Source organism: Myotis daubentonii, chromosome 3, assembly GCF_963259705.1.
Source record: "Myotis daubentonii chromosome 3, mMyoDau2.1, whole genome shotgun sequence".
Taxonomy (NCBI): domain Eukaryota; kingdom Metazoa; phylum Chordata; class Mammalia; order Chiroptera; family Vespertilionidae; genus Myotis; species Myotis daubentonii.
Window position 1 is genome coordinate 120,150,449 of NC_081842.1, and position 19,990 is coordinate 120,170,438.

Genomic DNA, 19,990 nt, shown 5'->3' on the forward strand with positions numbered 1-19,990 from the left:
AATCCCTCTTCTGTGTATCTACCTGAAAAATTTGAAAACATTTATTTATAAAGGTATATGTACCCTTATGTTCATTGTACCATTATTCACGGTGTCCAAAACATGAAAACATCTAAGTGCCCTTCAATGGATGAGTGGATAAAGACGATGTGGTACATATATACAATGAATACTACTCAGCCATAAGAAAGGATGGAATGCTGCCATTTGCTACAACATAGATGAATCTTGAAAATATCACACTAAGCAAAATAAATCAGATGGGAAAAGGTCATATTATTTCATGCGTATCTGGAGTTATAAAACAAATCTATAAACAAACAAAACAAACCAGTAAACTCATAAACACAGACAACAGAAGGGTGATTATCAGAGGGGAAGAGGGAGGATGAAGAGAGCAAAGGGAGGTCAAGTATATAGTGAACAGAGGAAGAATTGACTTTGGGTGGGGAGCACAAAATGCAATTTACAGATTCTGTATTATAGAATTGTACACTTGAAACTTATATAATGTTATCAACCAATGTCGGCCTAATAAATTTAATAAAAAATTCATGTTCTGGACAAAAAAGGAAAAAAAATTCATGTTTAAATACTAAATGAACTTTCACCTAACAAGTGACAAGAGAACGTTCCAAAACATGATGAGAACAGTAATCTGCTGTTATTTTTTAGAAAATCATCTGTAAGTTATAGAAATATCTTATTTGCATAAACAAAAAACTAACCTGAAAGGATATACTAGTTTTTGAGTCTATGTCTAACAATGTTACCTTTCATCTTTCAGCCAAATTTCATCCATTTTTTCTTGCCATTTCTCTGGTGGTGCTTCCAACCAAGCATTGAAATACCTGACAATGCCTGGGTGTTCCAGCTTGGCTAAGGCTTTAACTTCTCGCATTACCTTCTCCCGAGCCAATTCCCTTAAAAAAAATAAAGAGGACATGTTAGTGTTTTGTTTTTTTGCTACAAGCACATCTATTGCTTCATTTAAAAATAAAAAAAGCTGTCCTGGCTCATTAAAAATGGGATGACTACAGACCTTTAAAGATTATTGCTTAATGTTTTTTAATGAATAAGAGGGTGAATAGGAACAAAGTCAAGTGTTCAGAAACCAGAGCTCAGGAGGATGGAGAACGACCACCCAACAGGGAACATTTTACAATCCGAATAGCTTCTCCTAGTAAGTTTGTTTAAAGCAAGCCTCAACCAATGACTATCACAGGCAATGAAGTTTAACGTAGTTAAAAGCATCTGGATTTGAAGTTTACTGGGACAGCTTTCGGATGGATGTAATCTCATTATTTCTAAGAATCCCGCTCTCACCTGAAACAACCTAAGTACAAGTTATATTCTCTTCCTGCCCCAGGAGATGGTCAGCTACTCCCACTTTTCTCCTGTGCTTTGTGGTTGCTGTCCCCTCTCTGAGAATCCTGGTATGCTTCTGAATTCAACTTCTAGGTCCTCACATTCAGCTAGTTATGAAATTCGATTAGCTCCTCCTTTTCAATTCTTTACACTCATTGCTTTCTCATCTGTCCCCACTAATGTTCTGTATCTTAAGACTAAACTTATACAAAAATAAATCTTTCAACTAACATTCTCATCTATGACCTTTTCCTCACATCCTCTCCAGTCACCTCCACTTTGAGCACGTCATTCTTCTGTTCAAAGGCACAACTGTCTATGAAATAAAATCTAAACTCCTTTGCTTGACATTTAAGGTGCTGCAAACCATCTTTTCTATCCTCTCTTCCACCCCCACTTTTCACCTTTTGCTCCACCCTTGCCAGAACACTCCCTGGTCCTTTACCACCTGAGTGCCTGCCTACAGCCTTTGCTCAGGCCTCTTCATGTACTTGGCCATCCCTCCCCTACGCATCTGGCTACTGAGGGACAGGCTACTCTTTTTTAAAAAATATATATTTTTTTATTGATTTTAGAGAAGAAGGAAGAGGGAGAGAGAGATAGAAACATCAATGATGAGAGAGAATCATTAATCGTCTACCTTCTGCATGCCCCCTACTGGGGATGGAGCCTGATACCCAAGCATGAGCTCTTGACTGGAATTGAACCCAGGACCCTTCAGTCCGCAGGCCAATGCTCTATCCACTGAGCAAAACAAACTAGGGCAGAAAGAATACTCTTGAATATCCAGCGCAAATGTCACTACCCCAATAAAGCTTGCCTTCCTTGACTGCCATTCAGCTACATTTTTGCTTTTTCCATGAGAAGACACTTACTTAGCCAAGTTATGGGTCACAATCTTCCTTGCATTGTAATTATCTGAGTGCATATACAAAATCCTCAAGTGGTTACAGGTTCTTGAACACAGAAGCCTTTCCTATGTGGTGCCTTGCACATGTAAATATTTAAACTACTCAACAATTATACACCAAAGGAAGGCATTAGTTCCACAGTATCAAACCATCCCATTCCCGTGTCCCTATCTGTTGGATAAACATCCAATTACCCGTTAGGACAGCTCAGTAATTAGTGCACATTTAATCAAGAATCCATGCTAAGTACAATAAGCCAGAGAAAGATAAGCACCATATGATTTCACTCATATGTGGAATCTAAAGAATAAAATAAGCTAACAAACAAAACAGAAACAGACTCATAGATAGAGAACAGACTGACAACTGTTAGAGTGGAAGGGGATTTGGGGGCTGGGTGAAAAAGGTGAATGGACTAAGCAAACAAACAAGAACAACAACAACTCACAGATAGAGACAACAGTATGGTGATTATCAAAGGGAAAGGGGGGGTAGGGGAGGTAGAAGACAATAAGGGGATAAATGGGGACAGAAGGAGACTTGACCTGAGGTAGTGAAAACACAATACAATATATAGATAATGTATTATAGAAATGCACACCTGAAACCTATATAATTCTATTAGCCAATGTCACCCCAATAAAATTAAATAAGAATTTTTTAAAAAAGGAAAAAGAGTCCATAGGAGCCTTCTATAATATGTGGAAAGGAAGATATTACTGAAAGCTCATCATCTTAAATATCACGCTGTTCTGAGTCAGAAATTTTACTTCTAGGAATCTGTCCCAAGGAAAAGATATGACCAAATCCTATATAATAAAAGCCTAATATGCTAAGTGTCCAGTCATCCATTCAACCAACCAAAGCATAATATGATAATGATGACTAGAGGCCCGGTGCACAAAATTCGTGCACGGGGGTGGGGGGTGTCCCTCAGTCCAGCCCGCACCCTCTCCAATCTGGGATCCCTCTCACAATCCGGGACTGCTGGCTCCCAACCACTTGCCTGCCTGCCTGCCTGCCTGATTGCCCCTAACCGCTTCTGCCTGCCTGCCTGATCACCCTCTAACCACTCCCGACAGCCTGATCTACACCTAACTGCTACTCTGCCGGCCCGATTGCCCCTAACTGCCCTCCCCTGACAGCCCGATTGCCCCCAACTGCCCTCCCCTGCTGGCCTGATTGCCCCCAATTGCCTTCCCTCGCAGGCCTGGTTCCGCCCCAACTGCCCTTCTCTGCCGGCCCGGTAACCCCTAACTGCCCTCCCCTGCTGGCCTGATTGCCCCCAATTGCCTTCCCTCGCAGGCCTGGGTCCGCCCCAACTGCCCTCCCCTGCTGGCCATCTTGTTGCGGCCATCTTTGATGACATGGGGGCAGCCACCTTGTGTGTTGGAGTGATGGGCAATTTGCATATTACCTCTTTATTATGTATGATGATATGCCAAGGCCGCTCAATATGACATGCACTGACCACCAGGGGGCAGACACTCCGACTGGTAGGTTAGCTTGCTGCTGGGGTCCAGCTGATCCAGACTGAGCAAGACAGGCCGGACATGCCCTGGAGTCCTCCCATAGTCTCTCCCCAGCTGGCCAACCTCCTGCGTCCCTCCCCACCCCCCATTGTGCACTGGTGGGTTCCCTCAGCCTGGCCTGTGTCCTCTTGCAATCTGGGACCCATGGAGGGTGTCAGAGAGCCAGTTTTGGCCCGATCTCACAGGCCAGGCTGAGGAACCACACTGGTGCACGAATTCGTGCACTGGGCCTCTCGTCTACACTAAGAAAAGAGAAACATGGTAATTGGCGTACGACTGCTACCCTTTTCATTGGCTAATCAGTGAGATATGCAAATTAACTGTCAGCCAAGATGGCGGCCGGCAGCCAGGCAGCTTGAAACTAACATGAGGCTTGCTTGCCTCAGTGACAGAGGATCGTTGGGGGAAACCAACGTTTCCCGCCTGGGACTGCAGGCCTCTGAGCAGGCAGTTTAAGAAACATTGTAACAAATACCGCTGGACTTCAGCCAGCAGATTCGCAACATTGTAAGCAAAGGCCAGAAACCTACTTTCAGCGCGGAGGCCTAAGAGCTGGAGCCAAGCCTCAAGGTAAAGCTGGCCCAGAATAAAAAAAAAAAAGATAAAAAGGAGCGGTTGGGAACTTCAGTCACTCCCAGCCTGAAAACAGCCCTCAGCCCCTCACCCAGACTGGCCAGGCACCCCAGTGGGGACCCCCACCCTGATCCAGGACACCCTTCAGGGCAAACCAGCCAGCCCCACCCATGCACCAGGCCTCTACCCTATATAGTAAAAGGGTAATATGCCTCCCGGCACTGGGATCAGCATGACAGGGGGCAGCGCCCAAACCCCCTGATCGCCCTGCGGCTCTGTGTGTGACAGGGGGCGGGGCCCCAACCCCCTGAGCAGCCCTGCTCTGTGCCTGATAGGGGGGAGCTCCCCAACCACCACCCCCATGGGCCCTGCTCTGTGTGTGATGGGGTAGAGCCATAACCTCCCCATCGGCCCTGCCCTGAGCGTGAGAGTGGCGGCGCCCCAACCCCCTGATCGGCCCTGCTGTGTGTGTGACGGTGGCAGTGCCCCAACCCCCTGATTGGCCCGCTCTGTGCGTGACAGAGGGTGGCATCACAACCTCCCAATCTGCCCTGCTCTGTGCATGACGGGGCGGCGCCCCAAATCCCCAATCAGCCCTGCTCTGAGCCCGACCAGGGGCTGCACCTAGGGATTAGGCCTGCCCTCTGCCACCGGGAGCAGGCCTAAGCCAGCAGGTTGTTATCTCCCGAGGGGTTCCAGACTGCGAGAGGGCACAGGCCGGGCTGAGGGACCCCCCTCTCCCCCCCAAGTGCACAATTTTTTGTGCACCGGGCCTCTAGTATTTATATAAAAGATGAACACTGAAAAGTTATTTTTAATTGCACAAATTGGAAACTTAAATGTTGAACAATAACAAATGGTTAAACATAATATGGCACATGTATTAACTGGACTATTATCCAGCTATAAAATACTTTCAACGTATTTTAACATTTTAATAAAATACTAGTACTCTTATTAACATGGAAAATGTTGAGGATACAATGCAAGAGATGAAACTATAGTGGATTGACCAGAAAAAAAATCAAAAGGAATACTCTAAAATGTTAGTAGTGGTTATTACTGAGTAGAAAAAAAAATAGAAAATGTTTATTTTAATACTTTTCCTTATTTTCCACAATATAGATGTTTTTAAATGATGCTAAGTTTTAAAATCTATAGTTATTAAAATTACTACAGGAAAATTCTGAGTTGTTAAAAAGAAAAAGAAAAAAAGGGCATATTTTAAAAAGTAGATTCAAAGCAACCAAAGTAGATCACATCTTTTAGACAACTGGTTACCTGGTAGCACTAGAACATAAGATTCAGTAGTTTAGAAACTGTTTTCTATAGTTTCTCTGGAGTATAGTAAGAAGGACATACTGCCTATAGATTAAGTTATACAGTTCTAACTCCAAGTTGACTAAAAGTACCATACATTACCTGTTGGGGAGACGAATTCTCTTGATAGCATAATTGCAGTCATCTACTTTGTTTCTAGCTTCAAAGACAACTCCAAACCCACCACGACCCATGCACTGAATTGGTTCAAAATCTGTTAGGTATCTAAAAAAATTAAGTAGTTTTACATTTTATAGTATGGTAATAATCAGTTCAATCTTATTTTATGATATTTAAAATGTATAAATTCAGAAAATCTGATAGAACATATTAATAAAAAGTGTAAATTCTACTAATTGCATTCTTTGTTCTTCTGTTTGTATAAATTAAGCAAACACATTCTAATTTTTTCCTTAGAAAATTTATAAAAATATAAAAGCTTCTGCTTCATTGGGAATCACTTGTTAATCCCTTGTTCTTAAAGCAACTGTAGTACCGTTCTGTCTTATCCAATATTTTTTATCATCTACCAAAATATTCTATCCTTATTTCTCTAACCTTTTACCTCCTGTGGTATTCTGTATGCAATTAAAAAATGTATTTTAATCTTATGTCAGTGCCTGATAGTTTTATGGAACAAATCTAATCAATCCTATTATAATTAAGTACTTTTCAAGCCAGAAATTGCTCTAGGAACCAAAACTATCTGTAATGGGCTGGGTTGCCTCATGAGTCAGTATGCTCATATCTAAAAGTATTCAGACAGAAGCTAACTCACCATCAGTTACTTACAGATGGACCTCCACACTGTAGCCTATTTCCCACTTTGGTGCCTGACCTCACTTACCTGCACTGTATATTCTAACCAACTTTGCACCATGCCCTCTTACAACATCAGAGCTTTTGCTTGTGCTATTTATTCCACTGGGATGGCCTAATTCTTTGTACTTATGAAACTATTCTTCCTTCATTCTGCTAATCTCTGTAAGCCCTTCCTACACAACCCAGTCTTAATGTTCTTGCAGCACTTTGCATACAGTACTTTGAACTATTTAAAGTTAATCCCAACATTTTGCAGTTATTTGTATGCAGTTCACTCTCCCACTGCCACTGCATTGTGGGGGCCTTGTACGCAGGAGCACCTTCTCATTTCTCTTTGTATTTTCAGAGCATGAGCTTACCTGGCAAATAGAAGGTCTAGCAAATAAATATCTACTGAATAATGCATGAATTAATAAGTGGATAAAGTTAACCTTCCAGCCACAGGGAGGAAGAGTTGAATTAGATCATATTTTATATCTCTTATAAGGCTAAATTTACTACTTTATGATTAGCACACTCAAGTTAATTTAGTAGTTGGCTCAGCTGGTTAGAATATGGAGTTCAGGAGTAGAGGGTAATAGATTCCAACCCTTCATGGACCAATTACCTTCACAGAGAATGAAGAGTAAAAATATGTACCCCCTAAAAATAGCTAGTCAAGGTACTTCAGTACAAATCCATCTCCCCAACTGCAAAAGCCCATGAAGTTCATGTCATACTCCTGGAGGGCCAACTGAATTATTTTCCTATGTTGGAGAAAACACCCATATGAAAATGGATATATCTTCTGAAAAGAAAAACATCTTCTATATGCTTATTGACTCTATAAATATATGTACCAGCTTGCCTAAGGTCCCAACTGATAAACGAAAAGTTGAGACTGGAATTCAGGACTGAATCCAGAACACGTACTCTTAATAATATAGCTTACATTCAACATATATTAGGTATTATTACACAGCGCCTATATTTTTAAAAAATCAACTCTACTCTTCAAAATGAGTAACATTAAAGGAAAATTAAGTCATTCAACTTTAGAATACATTTCTCTAATTCTCTTCCCAACAGCCTTACAAATATATTTATACACCATACCTCACACCTCCTCCTGTCTCTATCCGCCTAACTCTTACTTATGATTTAAAGTTCAATTAAAATGTGGCCTCACAGCTGACCAATGAGTCTCTCTCATCACTGATGTTTCTATCTCTCTCTCTCCTTCTCCCTCCCTATCTGAAAAAAATAAAATAAAATAAAAATAAAATAAATTATATCTACAATAATAAAAGAGAAAAATGGTAATTGGCGTACGACGATACCCTTTTCATTGGCTAATCAGGGCTATATGCAAAATAACTGCCAACTATGATTGGCAGTTAACTGCCAACAAGATGGCGGTTAATTTGCATATGTAGGCACAATGCAGGGAGGCGAAAGGGAAAGCAGGAAGAAGCCCCCTGCCACTGACAGTGATTGGAAACCCAGGGGGGAGCTAAGAGCTGCCCCCCAGCCATGATCGGAGAATCAGGCGCCTTTGCCGCCCTGGCCAGTGATAGCAGGAAGTAGGGGTGGAGCCAGCGATGGGAGCTGGACACGGTCGAAGCTGGCAGTCCCGGGAGCTAGGGGTCCCTTGCCTGGGCCTAAAGCGGAGCCCACGATCGCAGGGCCGCTGCAGCTGCGGGTCCCCGCTGCCCGAGCCCGACGCCTCAGCCAGAGGCGTTAGGCCTGGGCAGGGGCGGAGCCTGCAACTGCGGGGAGCTGGGGGTCCCCTGCCCAGGCCTGACACCTCTGCCAGAGGCCTCAGGCCTGGTCAAGGGGCCGATCTGGTGATTGGTGATTGGAGGGTGATGAGGGTCAACTCCTCTGGCCGAGGCATCAGGCCTGAGCGGGGGGCTGAGCCGGGGATTGGGGGGATATGATGGTCCCCTTGCCCAGGCCTGATGCCTGGGTCAGAGGCGTCAGGCTTGGGCGGGGGGTGGAGCAAGCGATCAGAGGGAGATCGGGGTCCCCTGCCCAGGCATGATTCCTGGGCCAGAGGCCTCAGGCCTGGGCAGGGGCCAGAGCCAGTGATCGGGGGGAGATGGGGGTCCCCTATCCAAGCCTGACACCTCTGGCAGAGGCGTCAGGCCTGGGCAAGGGGCCGATCAGGTGATCAGAGGGTGATGGGGGTCTACGCCTCTGGCTGAGGCATCAGGCCTTGGCTGGGGGCAGAACCAGTGATGGGGGGAAATGAGGGTCCCCTGCCCAGGCCTGATGCCTCTGTCAGAGGCGTCAGGCCTGGGCAAGGGGCCGATCCTGCGATTGGAGGGTGATGGGGGTCAACGCCTGAGGGCTCCCAGTATGTGAGAGGGGGCAGGCTGGGCTGAGGGACACTCCCCCCCACACACACCCAGTGCACGAATTTCGTGCACCGGGCCCCTAGTGTGTATGAGATATATATATATATATATATATATATATATATATATATATATATATATATTTTTTTTTTTTTTTTAAATGTGGCCTCATTTATGATGCCCTCTTGAATCATCACAACCAGAGTTAGTCACATAACTCATGACTTTTTCTCATATGTTTTTTTTTACCCAGTATTATCTCCCCGATAGATTTTTAAGTTTCTCCAGGATAGGCTCAGTCTTTCTATTTCTCTCAAAGCCTGAAATACTGCCCCGCACAGTGTTCAGAGTAAATGCTGAATAAACAATGAATGGCTCCATAGCAGATTACCCATCGGGAGTTGTTGGATCCCTCGTTCTCCACCCCTTCTCGCACTGCCTACTGGTACTGCTGGCCACTGACACAATAGTCAGCATCTTCATTAGCAAGGGTCTTAAAACCCTTACCCTTCGTTGGTCACTTAGTAAATTTTACTTTAAGAAGCTAGCAGTTAAGCCCAGCTACCATGGTTCAGTGGTTGAGCATCAACCTATGAACCAGGAGGTCATGGTTCGATTCCCCGTCAGGACACGTGCCTGGCTTGCAGGCTCAATCCCCAGTGTGGGGTCTGCAGGAGGCAGCCGATCAATGATTCTCTCTCATCATTGATGTTTCTATCTCTCACTCCCTCTCCCCTCCTCTCTGAAATCAATAAAAAAATATTTTTTAAAAAAACTAGCAGTTAAACTTCTGTAACACTCTATTTCTATCCATTTTAGGGTACATACCACTTTGTTTTTGTTTTTAAATATATATTTTTATTGATTTGAGAGGAAGGGAGAAGGGGAGAGAGATAGAAACATCAATGATGAGACAGAATCATTGATCAGCTGTCTCCTGAACACCCTCTATTGGCATATGCCCCAACCAGAATTGAACCGTGACCTCCTGGTTCATAGGTCGATGCTCGTTTGAATAAGTTTAAGTGACTTGAGGGTTAAGTCTACATTTTATTTACCTATTCACACATTAAAAAAATAGTTAAACAAGATCTTACTTTGTAGGTCATTTCTTAGATCCAAATAGTCACCACCAGAAGCTACAGCATACATACATATTTTATGACAAGACTCTTACCGTGATATATATCCAAAATTTTTTATGTCATTCCAGCTGTCATTAGCTTCTCCACTTACAGAATCATATTTACTTTCAGTTTGACACTGAGTTTCAGATTCCTTCCTTTGCTGATAAGGTGGGGGGAGAGGAGACATCACTATTAGTACAAATCTGAATTAAAGTTAGCTAATTACCTTAAGCTATAAAATAACATTGAAAAATAAATAAATAATATTGAGAAAAAGAAAAGCATTATAAGAACACAAAATACCACATCTACCTTGTGAAATGGAAGGGAAATGAAACAGATGGGAGCCAGACTGCAATGGTTGAGGAATAAACGAAAGATAAGGAAGTGGAAACAGCATGTGGGAAACAATGACTTTATAGTAAAACTTAAGTAAATGTACCCCCCAAATACACACATTAAGGTTTTGAAACTCCCAACGCTGAAATAAATTAGATTCTAAAATATGTCTTACTCTGTGAGGATGAGGATGGAAAAGTCTGCGCACGATAAAAGTTGTTGCTATGATACAGAACAGAATAGTCCCGGCTATTTCTTTCCACCAGTGTAGGAGGAGAACAGGGTCCTTTCTGCGGACATTCTTGCTGTAGTCTGGGCTCTTCAGAACTCGGACTGTGATCTGGGTGCTCCCTATGCTCCGTCTGCTCCTATCCCTCTGGTAGTATGGTAGATAATAACCATTATCTGCAAAAACAAACATTAAAAGGTTGTTTTAATTTTTAAAAAGATAAACCAAAGTAGATTCATCTTTATTTACTAAAAATTATCAATTTTCCTATGACTTATAACATTAATTCCTTTTGTAAAAGTCTCATTTCTTCTTTAACACATTTGATAGCCTCATTTATCTGATTTTTTTCTTTTTTATTATGCTAATATATTTTCCTTTATTCCATAAGCATCATAAATTTTCTTTATACTGAATAATAAAACTAGAAAAAATGTAAGGGGCATCCCACTGATTACCTCATTAATAATTAAATCCTTTAAATGCAAGAGAAGAATTAGACAGTACTCAACTTCCTTGAAGGATTTTAAACTTTACTTTCATTTAGTGTCAATCAAATGCCAGATTTTAACATGAATCATTCCTCACAGGCTGGAAGGAAAACATCTCTATTATACTTCTTGGTTCATTCCACACTGAGTTTGTCTCCAATATTGAATTTTGTGGGCAGATTACAGTTTTCTCTAACCCGGATTTTTGATCAAATCAGATAAAGGCTGCTGTTTCTAGTTCAGAGCCCTCTGTTTTGTTTTGTTTTTATCAATTTAAGTTCTACAATCATTTCCCAGTCCTAGCATCTAAGGTTATGATGAGGAATCTATGTTTTGTCTAATGCAGATTGAGGACTTTTTTATATCTAACTGTTCAAAAGACTTTCGTATATTAATATATCCTAATTTTAAATACATAGGAACATATTTCATGCCAAGGTTCACCTATTCTTGACTTTTGCAATAATCTGGTCTGCAAACAAAATTAAAACTTCATTTTACAGCATTTTCACATAGCTCTATGCAAACACCTGTTTTCTTCATTATACTGACTGATTTTATATTGACTACATTATACAGGCTGATAATGGAATAATAACTAGTAAGAAGAACTAATGCTTATTGAATACTTATTTGCCAGGTACAGTGTTAACACTGTATGTGCATTATCTCACTTAGATCTCACAACACCCCAAGAAACAGACACGAGGGTCGCCATCCTTGTTTTACAGATGAAGGAACCAAGACAGTAAAGTTAGGTGCCCATCTCAGTATGTGGCAAAACTAATTTGAACCCTGGCAACTGACTTTGGAGTTTACACCTTGGCCAACATTCACAATATTGCCTTTCACGGTATTTTATTTTCTACCCCTCAAATGACTATCTTTCATTTGAATTCTATTAATTAATTTCAAATTAATACATAAAATAAATTAGAAACAAAACAGCATTTTCAATCCAAGCGTAATCACACTTACCATATGGATACTGCAAGATTGAAAGTGCGCCATTACTGTATTCTTCATGAGAAAACTTATCATTACTAAGACATTTGTCAAATTCATCAGACCCTACCAAGATAGGAGTTCTCGAAGGAGAATCTAAAAGAAAATGTAAAAGCTTAACCGCTATGACTTTCATGAAAATGCATGTACCTCATTCATTAAAAAAACAGCTATTTAACCACAGTTTAATTCAAACATGGAAGTCAAATAAATGGCTCAAGGTTCTTTCCCTTAAAAAGCAGTCTTGTAGAGAAGACGAATCTTATAAACAAGTAATTAAAAGCATGTGATAAAAAAATATACATAAGGGACAAAAAGATAACTGAAGAAAGTAGGTAGCCTAGTATTTGATTTTAATTCATTAAATGTTTCAAAAAATACGATATGACCAGATAATTTTTTCATAAATATTCTTGATATAGGTAGGTTAAGAGCTGACACACAAGCATGGTTGGTGAATGGTTAAAAGTTTTTCTAAATTGTACAGAGAAATTATTTTATTAATATTGCATTCCAGCGAAGCAACTGCTGTTTCAATGAAATCGTGTTCTAAATGCTAATTAAAATTCATTGCCCAGCCAGCATGGCTCAGGGGTTGAGCACTGACTTATGAACCAGGAGGTCACAGTTCAATTCCCATCAGGACACATGCCAGGTTGCAGGCTCGATCCCCAATAGGGGAGTGTAGGAGGCAGCTTATCAATAATTCTCTCTTATCACTGATGTTTCTCTCTCTCTCTACCTCATAGAAATCAATAAAAATATACATTAAAAAATAATAAAATGAAAAAAATAATAATTAACATCTGCCCAGCCAGAGTGGCTCAGTTGGTTGAGTGTCATACTGTACAATGAAAGGTTGCCAATTCGATTCCTGGTCAGGGTACATACCTGGGTTTCAGGTTTGATCCCCAGTTGGGGTGCATAGGGAAGGCAACTGATCAATGTTTCCCTCTCCCACCACCCCCTTCCTCTCTGTAAACATGTGCTCAGGTGAGGATTTAAAAAATGCATTAACATCTGAAATATCTTTCCAGTTTATCAGAGAATATAACGTTGTCATCTCTGTGACAGTCAAAACTAGGGCAAAGACATCATGATCAGCCCTGTGAACACGTTAATAAACTTTTAAAAAGTTTACAATTCACTTACGTATTAAGGGTTTCCATTTGATTGTTGGCAAAGGCATAATTTCATTTTTATTATTAACAGATTCCAAGGCCTTGGGATTTGTAGGAAACTTTTCTGAAATTCTGACAGATGACTGCAGATACAGCTGGCCTCTGTACATTCCTGAATCAACCAGAATACTGTTAATTATGTTTGGAATCAAACACCAATAATTCTTTTTCAAAAAGGCTCATTTTGATTTAATAATATTAGATTAATTCCAGTTATCTTTCATGTATTATACAACTCTTCTCAGAGAATTATGCTTGATGCACTCAAAGGACCCAAAGGCTATTCAATAAAAATATGGGAGGAAAGTTACACATAAGGTCCATACAATGTTTCTCACTGAATTACAACTTTCAGTCATTACTGGAAAACTCAGTAGGAAAATTCAAAGAGGTCTATGTACTCTTATGAGATTAGTAACTTAGATGAAGTAACATTCACCTTAAGGAAACCTAAACACCTTAATTTCAGAGACACTGCTAACAATTCAGTTAAATATTATAATAAAACATGTGTGACATGTTAATCTTTCAAATTCTTGCATTTCATTGAGAATGAGTGGTGGATAACACACTGACAGAGCTTAAAGAAATTTGTATCTGACCACCAACACTAGTTCAAAAATTAGATTCAGGGTTTTTCAAAAGTTATTATACTAAAGGCCTTCAATTGCCCAGAAGCACTCCAAAATTTTATTTTTATTTTTCAGATAAGTTCTATAAATGCAAAGAAAAAAATACCCCTAGCTGGTTTGGCTCAGTGGTAGAGCGTCGGCCTGCGGACTGAAGGGTCAGGTTCAATTCCAATCAAGGGCACATGCCTGGGTTACAGGCTCAATGCCCAGTGGGGTACGTGCAGGAGGTAGCCAATCAATGATTCTCTCTCATCATTGATGTTTCTATCTCTCTCTCCCTCTCCTTTCCTCTCTGAAATCAATAAAAATATATTTTTTTAAAAATTCATCCATGTCTTTTTAAAAAAAATCAATAAACATAATCTTTAAGGGAGGAACAAATTACATCTACAAATACAAATGTAGAAAGTTTTAGACTTTAAGGACATATCAATAATTTGAAATCATGCCATCCTATCTAATAAAAGAGAAACATGGTAATTGGCATACGACCACTACCCTTCCCATTGGCTAATCAGGGTGATATGCAAATTAACTGCCAGCCAAGATGGCGGCCAGCAGCCAGGCAGCTTAAACTGAACATGAGGCTTGCTTGCTTCAGTGACGGAGGACTGCAATGTTCCCCGCCTGCCTTGCTGGCCTGTGAGCCTGCAGTTTGAGACATTGTAACATATAGAAGCTAAACAAAACCCCTGAAACCAGCTTTCAGCGAGCCGCGTTCTCAGAGCTGGAGTTGATACAGAGTTTCGATTATAGAACCGAAACAAACCAGATACCTGTTTTCAGGAGCGGAGGCCTAAGAGCAGTAGCCTCAGAGCTAAAGCTGGCCCAGAATAAAAAAAAAGAAAGAAAAAAAGGAGTAGTTGGGAGCTTCCATCACCCACCAGCCTGAAAACAGCCCTCAACCCGTCACCCAGACTGGCCAGGCACCCCAGTGGGGATCCCCACCCTGAAGGGTGTGTGACCAGCTGCAAACAGCCATCATCCCCTAACCCAAACTGGCCAGGCACCCCAGTGGGGACCCCCACCCTGATCCAGGACACCCTTCTGTCCAACCAGCCAGCCCCCACGCGTGCACCAGGCCTCTATTCTATATAGTAAAAGGGTAATATGCCTCCCAGCACCGGGATCAGCGTGACAGGGGGCAGTGCCCAAACCCCCTGATCACCCTGCAGCTCTGTGTGCGACAGGGGGCGGGGCCACAACCTCCCTATCTGCCCTGGTCTGTTCCTAACAGGGGAAGGCGCCCCAACCCCCTGATCAGCCGTGCTCTGTGCCTGATAGGGGGGAGCTCCCCAAGCCCCTGATCGCCCTGCGGCTCTGTGTGTGACAGGGTGCGGCGCCCCAACACCACCACCCCCACGGGCCCTGCTCTGTGTGTGATGGGGTAGAGCCATAACCTCCCCATCAGCCCTGCCCTGAGTGTGAGAGTGGCGGCGCCCCGACCCCCTGATTGACCCTACTCTGTGCGTGACAGGGGGGAGCTCCCCAACCCCCTAATCGGCCCTGCTCTGTGCATGACAGGGGGCAGCGTCCCAACCCCATGATTGGCCCTGATCTGTGCGTGACAGGGGGTGGCGCCGCAACCTCCCCATCGACCCTGCCTTGAGTGTGACAGGGGGCGGTGTCCCAACCCCCCAATCGGCCCTACCCTGAGCGTGACTGAGGGTGGCATCGCAACCTCCCAATTCGCCCTGCTCTGTGCATGACAGAGGGTGGCGCCCCAACTCCCCAATTGGCGCTGCTCTGAGCCCGACCAGGGGCTGCACCTAGGGATTAGGCCTGCCCTCTGCCACAGGGAGCAGGCCTAAGCCAGCAAGTCGTTATCTCCCGAGGGGTCCCAGACTGCGAGAGGGCACAGGCCATGCTGAGGGACCACCCTTCCCCCCGAGTGCACAAATTTTTGTGCACCGGGCCTCTAGTCCTATCTAATAAAAGAGAAACATGGTAATTGGCGTATGACCACTACCCTTCCCATTGGCTAATCAGCGAGATATGCAAATTAACTGCCAGCCAAGATGGTGGCCGGCAGCCAGGCAGCTTGAAACTAACATGAGGCTTGCTTGCTTCAGTGACGGAGGAAACCAACGTTCCCCGCCTGCCTTGCTAAACTCTGAGCTTGCATTTTAAGAAACATTGTAACAAATATAGGAGCTAAACAAAACGCCAGAAACCAGCTTTCAGCGAGCTGGGATCTTAGAGCTGGAGTTATACATTGTTTCGATTATAGAACCTAAACAAACCAGATACCTTCTTTCAGCAGCAGAGGCCTCAGAGCTGGAGCCAGAGCTAAAGCTGGCCCAGAATAAAAAAGAAAAAAAGGAGCAGTTGGGAGCTTCAGTCCCAGCCTAAAAACAGCCCTCAGCCCCTCACCCAGACTGGCCAGGCACCCCAGTGGGAACCCCCAACCTGAAGGGTGTGTAACCAGCTGCAAACAGCCATCATCCCCTCATCCAGGCTGGCCAGGCATCCCAGTGGGGACCCCCACCCTGAAGTGTGTGTCACCAGCTGCAAACAGCCATCATCCCCTAACCCAAACTGGCCAGGCACCCCAGTGGGGACCCCCACCCTGATCCAGGACACCCTTCTGTCCAACCAGCCAGCCCCCACCCATGCACCAGGCCTCTATTCTATATAGTAAAAGGGTAATATGCCTCCCAGCACTGGGATCAGCGGAGCCGCGAGGCCTCCAGGCACCTGGGTCAGCGTGACAGGGGTAGCTCCCCAACCCCATGATCGCCCTGCGTCTCTGTGTGTGACAGGGAGCGGGGCCACAACCTCCCTATCGGCCCTGCTCTGTTCCTGACAGGGGAAGGTGCCCCAACCCCCTGATTGGCCCTGCTCTGTGCCTGATAGGGGGAGCTCCCCAACAAGGGAGCCTCAGAGCAGGGCGGATTGGAAGGTTGTGATGCCACCCTCAGTCACGCTCAGGGTAGGGCCGATTGGGGGGTTGGGGAACCACCCCTGTCACACTGACGCTCTGTGTGTGACAGGGTGCGGCGCCCCAACCCCCCACCTCACGGGCCCTGCTCTGTGTGTGACGGGGTGCGCCGCCCCAACACCCCCCCCCCCAAGGGCCCTGCTCTGTGTGTGACAGGGTAGAGCCATAACCTCCCCATCGGCCCTGCCCTGGGTGTGAGAGTGGCGGCGCCCCAACCCCCTCATCGGCCCTGCTGTGTGTGACAGGGGGCGGTGCCCCAACTCCCCTTTCGGCCCTACTCTGTGAATGACAGGGGGGAGCTCCTCAACCCCCTGATGGGCCCTGCTTTGTGCGTGACGGGGGGGAGCTCCCCAACCCCCTGATCGACCCTGGTCTGTGCATGACAGGGAGGAGCTCCCCAACCCTCTGATCAGCCCTGCTCTGTGCGTGACAGGAGGCAGCGCCCCAATCCCGGTTGGCCCTGCTCTGTGTGTGACAGGAGGTTGTGCTGCAACCTCCCCATCGACCCTGCCTTGAGTGTGACAGGGGTGGTTCCCCAACCCCCCAATCGGCCCTACCCTGAGCGTGACTGAGGGTGGCATCACAACCTCCCAATTCGCCCTGCTCTGTGCATGACAGGGGTGGCGCCCCCAACTCCCCAATCGGCCCTGCTGTGAGCCCGACCAGGGGCTGCACCAAGGGATTAGGCCTGCCCTCTGCCACCCGGGAGCAGGTCTAAGCCAGCAGGACCCCCGAGGGGTCCCAGACTGCAAGAGGGCACAGGCCGGGCTGAAGGACCGCCCTCTCCCCCGAGTGCACAAATTTTTGTGCACCAGGCCTCTAGTATATATATATTAGAGGCCCGGTGCATGAAATTCATGCACTGGAGGGGATCCCTCAGCCTGGCCTGTGCCCTCTCGCAGTCCGGGAGCCCTCGGGGGATGTCCGACTACGGACGGTTTAGGCCCATTCCCTGCAGTCGGACAACCTTAGCACTGCCACAGAGGCAGGAGAGGCTCCCTTCACCACCACTGTGCTCGCCAGCATGAGCCTGGCTTCTGGCTGAGCAGGGCTCCCACTATGGGAGCACACTGATCACCAGGGGGCAGCTCCTGAGTTGAGCACCTGCCCCCTAGTGGTCAGTGCTTGTCATAGTGACTGGTCGTTCTGCCATCTGGTCGATTTGCATATTAGCTTTTTATTATATAGAATTTACATATGTATATATATCAACACTAATAAAAGAGAAAAATGGTAATTGGTGTACGACGATACCCTTTTCATTGGCTAAGATTGGCAGTTAACTGTCAACAAGATGGCGGTTAATTTGCATATGTAGGCACAATGCAGGGAGGTGAAAGGGAAAGCAGGAAGAAGCCCCCTGCCACTGACAGTGATCAGAAACCCAGGGGGGAGCTAAAAGCTGGGGGGCAGGGCAAAGGCGGCCCTGGGGCCGCCTTTGCCCTGCCCCCCAGCCATGATCGGAGAATCAGGTGCCTTTTCCTCCCTGGCCAGTGATAGCAGGAAGTAGGGGTGGAGCCAGCGATGGGAGCTGGGCACGGTCGAAGCTGGCAGTCCCAGGAGCTAGGGGCCCCTTGCCTGGGCCTAAAGCGAAGCCCACGATCACGGGGCCGCTGCAGCCGTGGGTCCCCGCTGGCTGGGCCAGACGCCTCAGCCAGAGGCATCCTGCAGGGGCAGGGGCGGAGCCCGCGCGATCGCGGCGCCCCCCCGCTGCCACTGCAGGTCCCCACTGCCCGGGCCGGACGCCTAGGCCAGAGGCGTCAGGCCTGGGCAAGGGGCCAATCCTGCGATTGGAGGGTGATGGGGGTCAACGCCTGAGGGCTCCCAGTATGTGAGAGGGGGCAGGCTGGGCTGAGGGACACTCCCCCACACACACACACCCAGTGCACGAATTTCGTGCACTGGGCCCCTAGTATATATATATATATATATATATACACACACACACACACACACACACACACACACACATACATATATATACATATATATGTATATATGTATGTGTGTATATATATATGCAACATTTCTAAGCCTTCCTATATAGGTCTCAGAGAGGAAAAAAAAGCTACAGCAATTAAAAGTTTCAGAACTGGTTAAGTCAGTGGTTCTCAACCTTCCTAATGCGCGACCCTTTAATACAGTTCCTCATGTTGTGGTGACCCCCAACCATAAAATTATTTTCGTTGCTACTTCATAACTGTAATTTTGCTACTGTTATAAATCATAATGTAAATATCTGACATGCAGGATGCATTTAGGCGACCCCTGTGAAAGGGTCATTCGACCCCCAAAGGGGTCGTGATCCACAGGTTGAGAACCACTGGGTTAAGTGAAACAAAATAGCATGAATGGAAACCAAAGTATAAATCTCAGGGTAACCTAAGGCAGAGACTGTACTTAGGAATTAAAATTATTATCAGCACAGTGTAGGAATCAAATCTAGATATCAATTTGTATTATCACTAGGTGAGAGACACTCACCCAAGTAAACACTGTTTTCTGTGGCTCCTCGGGCAGCTTCTACAATGTCTTCTTCATCTTCTAAAACACCATCATTAGATGCATAACTTGTATCATCAAAAAGACTGATGGGAATGACTTTGCCATCCTTCACCAACCAGGCAGACGCAATGGGAGTACAAAACTAAAGAAAAGTGGAAAAAAAGTTTAAAATAATTTGAAGCATTCTTTATGTATTCCAAGTTCTAAAATACTATTTACAATCACAAATTTGTTTTAAATTTCTTATTTTTCTAGATTTATTGAGGCATAACTGACAAAAATGTATATATAGAGCAAAATGTGATATTTTGATATATGTATACATTGTGAAATGATTAGCACAATTAAGCTAATTAACACACCTATCACCTCACACAGTTATTTTGTATGTGTGGTAATAATTTCACAATGTGTATGTATATCAAATCAGCACAATGTACAAACCAAATAGATAGTTTTTACTTGTCAATTATACTCAATAAAGCTAGAAAGTTTTTTCTTAAAAAATCTATACTCTTGCAAATTTCAAGTATACAATACAGAATTACCAACTACACTCATCACCATGCTATACATTACATCTCCAGAGTTTAGTCATCCTACATAACTGAAACTCTGTACCCTTGACCAACATCTCCCCATTTCTCCTTCCCCTAGGCCACGGCAATCACAATC

The 19,990-nt window shown here is 44.6% G+C and overlaps 1 protein-coding gene across 8 annotated transcripts in view; it reads right to left on the reverse strand.

The window, feature by feature from the left end:
• Positions 1-19,990, reverse strand: part of EIF2AK3 (eukaryotic translation initiation factor 2 alpha kinase 3) — a 121,520-nt gene that overhangs the window by 56,196 nt on the left and 45,334 nt on the right. For 5 of the 8 annotated variants that reach the window (XM_059688383.1, XM_059688382.1, XM_059688377.1 and 2 more), the window contains 7 exons: positions 19,295-19,457; positions 13,209-13,349; positions 12,030-12,152; positions 10,507-10,736; positions 10,043-10,152; positions 5,807-5,929; positions 774-923 (listed from right to left, as the gene is read on the reverse strand). In XM_059688383.1, the coding sequence (XP_059544366.1) occupies positions 774-923; positions 5,807-5,929; positions 10,043-10,152; positions 10,507-10,736; positions 12,030-12,152; positions 13,209-13,349; positions 19,295-19,457 (1,040 nt within the window). The remainder of the gene's footprint in view (positions 1-773; positions 924-5,806; positions 5,930-10,042; positions 10,153-10,506; positions 10,737-12,029; positions 12,153-13,208; positions 13,350-19,294; positions 19,458-19,990) is intronic. The other 3 variants (XM_059688380.1, XM_059688378.1, XM_059688381.1) reach the window with 3 other exon arrangements.